The 8,807-nt window shown below is 50.8% G+C and overlaps 1 protein-coding gene across 1 annotated transcript; it reads left to right on the forward strand.

The window, feature by feature from the left end:
• The first annotated feature begins 2,691 nt into the window (after nt 1-2,691).
• Nucleotides 2,692-8,807, forward strand: MKRN2OS (MKRN2 opposite strand). Its single transcript, XM_043885698.1, has 4 exons — nt 2,692-2,987; nt 6,358-6,407; nt 7,158-7,320; nt 8,567-8,807. The coding sequence occupies exons 1-4, from the start codon at nt 2,770-2,772 to the stop codon at nt 8,805-8,807; spliced, it is 672 nt and encodes a 223-aa protein (XP_043741633.1). The 5' UTR covers nt 2,692-2,769.

The raw sequence follows: 8,807 nt of genomic DNA on the forward strand, positions 1-8,807 counted from the left end.
TGCAAAAATAAAAATAAAACCCCTAATCGTGAAGAGAGGTGGTAGTATTTACTCCTGTTACTCTTGAGATTGTGTCAAGTGGGATTTTCAGTGTGGAGGAAAAGAGAGACAAATGCAATACAGAAGAGTAAAAACACTAGTCCTGAGCTTGGAAATAGCATTTAATCTTTGTTTTGCATGTGAGTTTTTTACCCTGTGATGTTTTACCCTGTTTTGTTTACTGAAAAGATCAAGAAATGATTAAGGGGAAAAAAAGAATGCTAATGTATTAAAAAACGTTTATTAAGGCATAGTTCCCCCGTTTCTTATCACGGGGCTAAAAATACCTCTTGGTGTTGGTGTCATGAGGATGAGAATATTCTCAGTGCACAACAGCGGTGTCTATATTAATAATGAACAACCTCAGAGCCTGGTCACCTGAGCTAGGTGTCTAGCTATAACCTCTCTGCCTTTGCTGTAACAGGAGAAGGTTGGCTGGAATGATTTCTAAGGCCTTTTCTATTTCTGTGAGTCTGATGATCACTCCGTATTATTACACTGAATGTGTGCTTTTCTGCATTTCAGCATGCTGTTAAGTTATCTGAATGCGATGAGGAAGCGCTTTTACCTGCCATGACACCTTCTCTGGGGGTCTTCCCTCTTCTCTGAAACCAGAGTCATCAGCAGGGGGCTGTCTAAGTGAAGTGTCTCACAGCCAAACTCTGGGATCCTCTGCAGGCATCTGATATGCTGAGCTGGACTCATACAACTGATACTGTGAACAAGTTTCCAAGATGAGAGAAAAACATGAATTTCAAAACAGTATACAGTAAACATAATTAACAAGAACCTGCTGTATAGTGCAGGGAATTCTACTCAATACTCTGTAATGGCCTATATGGGGAAAGAATCTAAAAAAAAAAAAAAACAAGAGTGGGCATATGTATTAATATATGTATAACCGACTTATTTTGCTGTGATTAAACTGAAACTAAGGCAATATTATAAATCAACTATACTCTAATAAAAATTAAAAAAAAAACAGTATACAGTTATAACATTGGGGTTTGAAAAAAAGCACATGGAAATATTCATTTGTTTTACCTTTTAGTTTTCTCCTGGGAATATACTATGGTGGGTGCAAAATTGTTATCAGAAACACTGGACATTACCTTGTTTTCCATCTTCTTGTGCCGTTGCTTAAACCTTTTAAAACTGAAGAGTAACAAGCTGCCCAGAGTAAAACGTATAGTTGGATGAATTTTTACAAACTGGATACTGTCAGGCAACAGTACTTTAAGCAACACCTTCCCTGGGGGCTCATATAGTAAAGAACCCACCTGCCACGGGGGAGACCTGGGTTCGACCCCTGGGTCGGGAAGCTCCCCTGCAGGAGGGCGTGGCAACCCACTCCAGTGTTCTTGCCTGGAGAAACCCAAGGACAGAGGAAACTGGTGGGCTACAGTCCATCGGGGGGGGTCGCCAAGAGTCCGATACGACTGAGTGACTAACACACAGTCAACACCTAGACGGTGAATCAGCTCAACCCCAGACCCCAGACGCCGCTTCATGCCCTCTCCCAGGCAGTATTCACCACCTCGGGTAACCACTACCCCTATTCCTGTGCTGTCAGTTTTTTAATGAGCGAGATTCATTCTACAATATAAAATATCATAAGAAAAATAACCTCAAAGTAAGTGAAAGTCACTCAGTCGTGTCCAACTCTTTGCAACCCCATGGACTGTACAGTCCATGAAATTCTCCAGGCCACAGTACTGGAGTGGGTAGCCATTCCTTTTTCCAGGGATCTTTCCAACCCAGGAATTGAACCGGCGTCTCCTGCCTTGCAGGTGGATTCTTTACCAGCTGAGCCACCAGAGAAGCCCAAGAATACTGGAGTGGGTAGCCTATCCCTTCTCCAGGGGGTCTTCCCAACCCAGGAACCGAATCGGGGTCTCCTGCATTACAGGCGGAGTCTTTACCAGCTGAGCTACAAGGGAAGCCCTAATAGTTAAGACACTTGTTTAGTTGCTAAGTCATGTCAGATTCTTTTGCGATCCCTTAGAGTGTAGCCCACCAGGATCCTCTATGGGCTTTCCCAGCCAAAAATACCGGAGTGGGTTGCCATTTCTTTCTCCAAGGGATCTTCCTGACCCAGGGACTGAGTCCTCATCACCTGCATTGCAGGCAGATTCTTTACTGCTGAGCCACTGAGGAATCCTTGAAAGTAAGGATCCCAAATGATATAACAATCTATTCTAGAAAACCAAAAGTAAAAGTGGGTCTCTAACTCTAAGAAGCTCACAGGCACTGACAGCTCTAGTAGAAACAAATATTGTTGTTCAGTCGCTCAGTCGTATCCGACTCTTTGCGGACCCCAAGAACTTCAGCATACCAGGCTTCCCTGCCCTTCACTATCTCCTGTAATTTGCTCAAACTCATGTCCATTGAGAAACAAACACAGCACTGCCAATGCAAGGGAATGCCGGGGGAAGCTAAGGAAGCTTTCACAGAAGAGTAGGGCTTTGGAGGATAAAGAGGAGCCGGATGTCGACTGTGGGGAAACGTACAATGGCTAGAGAGACACGTTGGGAGCACAAATGAAACGAGCTCTTTAAGACCCTGGGGAGGCCTGGTTACAGGTTAACTCTAGCTGGCTTGGCCTGAAGCCGCCCTGCAGAATGACATCACAGCTCTCAGGTTACTCGGAGGCAGGACACTTACTGGCCGAGTTAATGAGGAGAAGGAAGTTCGCGGAGCTCCCCGCTGCTTGCTCGGGACAGGGAAGCCATGCAGTGCCCAGAGGCCGGGAAGCCTATCATCAAGTTCAACCACTGTCAGAAGTACGTCTACAGCTTCGGGGTGCCGAGGCGCTGCCCGCTCTGCGGGCGGGACGTGGGCTCCAGGAGGCTGGAGGAAGCGCCCGTCAGCATCTCTGAGCCGTTTACCAACGGCCACCGGGAAAAGTGCTCCTTCCTCCTCAGGCCGACTCGAGGGACGTTTCTCAGGTACGGGGTTCGATGTGTTGCCCCGGACCCTGCCGGGCTTCCCCTCGCTGCTTCGGTCGCTGCAACTTTCTTTTTCTAACATGTACTCTACAGTGTGAGATCCGGGGGGTCATCTCTTCAGTGCTTTGGAGTTAAATGCTAAGATGTAGGCCTCTGTGTTTCATGAGTAGAAGCGTGCATACGTTCCCGGGGGCTTCCCTGGTGGCTCAGTAGTAAAGAATCCACCTGTCCGATGCAGGAGGCGAACAAAACATGGGTTAGATCCCTGGGTGGGGAAGATCCCCCGGAGGAGGAAATGGCAACACACTCCAGTATTCTTGCCTGGGAAATCCCATGGACAGAGGAATCCGGCCTGCTACAGTCCAGGGGGTTGCAGAGTTAGACATGACTGACATACTCAACAACAACAACATACTTTTCTGGGGTAAGTGCAAGAATATACAAAGGTCAAAGCTGCTTATACAATTTTGAGAGAGAGGAATCCATAGAAGGGAGATTTTTTTTTTTTTTTTTAACACATAGATTTCATGCCAAGAGACTCATTGAGAAAATGACCCAGCAGCTAATCTCATCAAAACAATACCTTTACTTCCAGTGAGTTTGCAACATTTGTGACAAGCGGGTACCCAGCAGAGAGCCTGAAGAATGGCCACTTAGAGACCATTTTCCAGGGAGGGCATGAGACTGAGACAAGCTGGTCTGCTTCAACTGGAGACGCTACCTGACTTTCAGAAACATGTCAGAAGTCAGAAGAGAGGACGGTGGCTTCTCCGAGTCCTGAGTTGACAGGTGGAACTGTCAGTGGCGCTGCGCAAGCCAGGGTCCCAGAGGACCCGGGGCGGAGTGAGCTCTGGGAAGTGCGTCCTGCGTACCGTCACCGTCACCGTCCAACGCCCGGACGTTCCTGCCTCCCGAGTCACGCCCCGCCCGAATCCCTTATGCTGTTTGGGGCTAGAAAATGGGACCTGAGTGCTTCTTTGCTCACCAGCGCCCTTAATCAACCCCCTTCCTGTTTCTATGGGGGTGAAATGACTGACATGTGTAGGAGGTCAACATTAGAGGCAAAACAGACTGCACCCCGACCCTTCCTCGGGGAGGCTGCGGGATGCAGAGGGGAGCATGCAGGCTTTGACGCCAAGAAGCCCCTGGTGTCTGCTCTGCTTCAGATGAGCTCTGGGACCCTCATCTGTTAAATGAGGACCCATCGACCCTGCAGAGCTGTGTGGGTCAGCGATAAGGCCTGTCAAGCTGGCCCAGGTGTAGCAGACACGGTGATGAACCAAATTGCTCCTTCCCATCCCATTCTTTCCATACTCAGCTCAGAAGGTGACTGGTAGAACCTTCCTTTCCGCCTTAACCAGAATCGTGAAGCTCAAACAGTGAACAGCTGCAGCCCTGCTCCCCAGAAATGACACAGCTCGGGACAGGCTTTCAGGCTGGCCCCCGGAAAGCACTCATTCCTTCTATGATGTGTTAGTGACAGGGACAGGCCTGGCCTCCCTTGGCAGCGGCAGAAAGGAGGTGGTGGTGGTGAATCCAGTCGTCTGCTGAGGCATCTTCCTATCCCCTCAGGCACTCAGGCCAGGAACTGCAGAACCCAAGTAGTAGCCCCCTGCCCACCAGACCCTTGAATACCAAGTTCCAGATTATTTCCTTCCCTCTCATCCTATTTCTAAACCCTCAGAACTGGCTCCCACAACCCACCTGAGACAACTTCATCTACTTCAGAAAAGAGAACCAGCAGGGACTGGAGGAATCGCCGAGGCTTTGATCTAACCAGATGAGGCTCCCCCAGGGCGGCCACATATGGTTGTGCAGGTTGTGGACTGCACAAAGGCACCTGGCCACCTGTGCACTAAAACTCAGCCGGAGTTCCACCCCTCCTGGCAGAACTGTATCTACAAGAAGGGTCACCTTTTCTTAATTTGTACAAAAGTGTCATATGGCGTAGGGGTGGCTGGCCCTGCCCCTGTCACATGGTTCTCTAACACTTTCCAGTCTATTAAAAACTTGTTAAACTAAAAATGTCCTATCTGAAAGCAAGTGAACTCTGTGAGGCAGGGACCTCATCTTATTTTCCGCTGTGTCCCTGGCCCTTCGCTACTAATGACAGGCCTGAAGTTGACATCTGTTACATGACTGAAGCGGCTGAAGGAAAGGGAGGAGGGTGGGAGTGGGAGTGGACGCCTGGGACTCAGGGGGGAAACGGAGGCTGCACACACACGGAGCGTGCGTCCAGGGCCTGTGCCGTGATCAGCCGCTCAAGACTGTCCTTCCCAGCATCTCAACCTCTGAACTCGCAGGATCGCAGAAAACTCACAGTGGCTGCAACAGGACAACTCTGGGTGTTGGCGGGGGGAGCTGCTCTGAGGAAGATGGAGCAGCCATCTGCGTCCCTGCGTGCGTGCTAAGTTGCTTCAGTCGTGTCTGACTCTAGGTAATCCCATGGACTGTAGCCTACCAGGCTCCCCTTCACGGGATTTCCCAGGCAACAGTACTGGAGCGGGTTGCCATTTCCTCCTCCAGGGGATCTTCCTGACCCAGGGATCGAACCTGTGTCTCTTACGTCTAACCTACACTGGCAGGTGAGTTCTGTACCACTAGCGCCACCTCTGTGTCCTTGGGCCATTTTAAAGCCCAGGACTTCTTGCTTTAATGAGGAACCAGACATTCCAGACCTGTGGTCTGATGAGAGAGCTGTCATTTAAAAGTGACCTGGTTCATGTGACACCTCTGCACGGCAGCGCTCAGTAAGCATTTTACCCTAACAACCAGCTTGCTAGGAAGCTTATGCTATTTCCATGTTAAAGGTGGGAAAATCTCAAGGTGAGTGAGTGATGATCTGGGATCATATATGGAGCTTAAATCACCTGGAGTTGTACATCTGATGTCAGGGTGGGGTGAAGAATCATTTCAGGAAATAACGGTTGTCTAGGAGAAGCGAGTGTGGCCACAGGCTTCAAGGAACGGGCTGTGTTCGTTTCAGAGAGACGCCCACTGACCCTCTTCCCCATGTGGTGAGGAACTGGCTCCCCCCAACACAGAAGGAGGAAGGAACAAGGGACAAGGAGCTTCCTCCACAGCTGCCCGCCAGGTGGGCCCCTCTGCTGTAGAGCCGGGCGTCAGGCTGGCTTCTTGCTCCAGCAGGGCTGGCCTTCCAGCACACTCACCTTCAGGACTGGGGGCCAAGAAAATCCAGAGGGGGCCCGGGGCAGTGACTCTCCTGGTGTTTCCACTAAGCTGGCTGCTGGTGCCGAGTTCTGGTACCAGCCAAGCGGGGAGGCCCATCACACTCCGCCCACTTTAAATATCAACTCCGGCTGCCAAACGTGTGCACGTGAGACGACCGGAACACACTTGTTTCTTTCAGGGAGTACGATGGAAGGTCTGATCTTCACGTGGGAATAACCAGCACGGGTGGTAAGTGCGTTTTCATAGCTTAACGTTCCCACGATACCCGGTTAGAAGAGAGCAGCGTCTCTAGAGCAAAAGTATTGCGACAGTGTCACGAACAGCTCTCAGTATCTGAACGCTCTCAAAGGAGTGTCTCCAAACATTCAAACCATCACCAACCTGTGAGCGTTCTGCTAGCTTTTTAAGACAAGGAGAAGCAGACATCTGGAGATTGAGCTGTCCAAGCCCCCCTCTTGTGTTAGGAGGAGACCCTCTGCTCCCAAAGCCATACTCAGCCCACTGCCACTGCGTGCTCCCACTTCAGGGGCCAGGCAGGGACCCCAGGGGTAAACTGGTGGGGAGCGGGACAGCACCTGAACACGTGGCGGGGCCTGCAAAGGTCTGCTTTAAAAACATCAGAGGAAGCTGACTCTGTGAGCAGACACGGAGGACTGGGGTTTGAACGCAGTGACTGGTGTGAGCGCGCCAAGGTGCACCGGTCTTTGTCAGGAGACGTCTGCTGCTCACTTAAGGAAACCAGACAGACCCCTTTGTAAATAGAGGGCTTCAGCAAGAATCTTTGGAGATGACCGTCCCAGGCCCTCTTACTGTCTCGTTTTTCTGGGGCGACCGCGGGCGCTGAGAACAGGGGAGGCAGACGGTCCCCGGAGGAGGGGCGTGCCAGCGACCTGGGTTTCTGTTGCGTGCAGTCACCCTTGACGGTACTGGGGGGGCGTTTCCCCTGATGCCTCTGCGTGACTGTGGTTTTGGCCGCAGGAGTCGTGTATAACTACACGGTGCACGGTGTCCAGCGAGACGAGGTGGGCTGGGAGCAGAGTGTGAGCGTCCCCCTCCTGCAGCCGGGCCTGTTTGGACTGCTGGACCAGTGGGACAAGTACCTGGAGGACTTCTCCACCACGGGGGCCTGGCTGCCTCACAGGTAGGACTGGGCCCTCATTCACTGCCAGCTGTGATCCCAGCTCCCTGAGGACGCTGAGCTGCCCTGACTTTCATGTTGAGCCTGTACCCAGGCAGATGTGTCTGTAACAGAATGAAGCAGGGGTTGAATGACTGGGGTTTTCTGCAGAGATGAGCCAGCACACGTTTACACATTAGAACCACAGCACCCTACGAGCTTTGAAAAGGACCAGAACTTAGTACTCGAGTTACTTTATTTATTTGACTAGGTAGTTTTAGATACTTGTTTTTAATAGGCTTCCCCAGTGGCTCAATGGTAAAGAACCCACCTGCTAATGCAGGAGACGCAGGAGATGGGGGTTCAATCCCTGGTTTGGGAAGATCCCCTGGAGGAGGAAATGGCAACCCATTCCAGTATTCTTGCCTGGAAAATTCCATGAACAGAGGAGCTTGGCGGGCTACAGTCCATGGGGGTTGCAAAGAATCAGACATGACTGAGCAACTGAACACACACAAGACGTTTAATAATACATACTGCAAAACCCGTAGTCTTATGTTCCCTTAAAAAAAAATTTCAATGATGTTCAAAACATAAACATATCTAAAGCTCCCCGCCTTTTAAGTCTCAGCTGTTTTGAAATTAACTTCTTGATTCACGCCCCCTCGTCACTGTAGAAGAGGTATACAGTAATGCTTGTATACTTAAATTGTTCTGACGCTTTTCCTTGAAGTAAGTTTAGACACTGTTGTTTAGTTGCTAAGTCGTGTCCAACTCTTTGCAACCCCACAGACTATAGCCCACCGGGCTCTTCTATCCATGGGATTTCCTAGGCAAGAATACTGGAGTGGGTTTTGCCACTTCCTTCTCCAGGGGATCTGCATGACCCAGGGATCGAACCAGCGTTTCCTGCATTGGCAGGCGAATTCTTTATCGCTGAGCCGCCTGGGAAGCCCTTAAATGCGGTGGGATATCATAAGACATGGAATTCCACTTCGAGAACATAGGGCTTCAGGGAAATTAAGTTCCCTCAGTCGGCACTTAGTTGTAACCCAAGTCACCACTCTGGACAGTTCGGTGAGTCCTTTCTGCACTGCAAGCAGAAATGGCCCCAGACGCCAAGCGTCCCTCAGAACCACACTTCTGGATGCTCTGCCATCAAGGGGGCTGGCTCACGTGGGGGCCCAGCTCGCAGGGGGATTAAGATGACGGCAGGCCTCGGGCAACTCAGGGCTAACCCTTGTCTTCCTGACACCCTCGCCCTTGTCAGGTATGAAGAGGACCACCACAACTGCTACAGCTACGCCCTTGCCTTCATTAACTGCGTCCTGGCCACAGAGGGCGAGGAGCCGCTGGACCGAGATGAGTTCACGGAGAAGTTCGTGGTCCCAAGGACGAGGAAGGCTTCAAAGTACATCATGCTCTACCACGCGATCGAAGAGCAAGGCTTCTACGTCACTGACCCCCCTAGTCCCCAGACGGGCCCAGGCCCAGGAAGCGGCTCGTGCTGA

Source organism: Cervus elaphus, chromosome 24, assembly GCF_910594005.1.
Source record: "Cervus elaphus chromosome 24, mCerEla1.1, whole genome shotgun sequence".
Classification (NCBI taxonomy): Eukaryota; Metazoa; Chordata; class Mammalia; order Artiodactyla; family Cervidae; genus Cervus; species Cervus elaphus.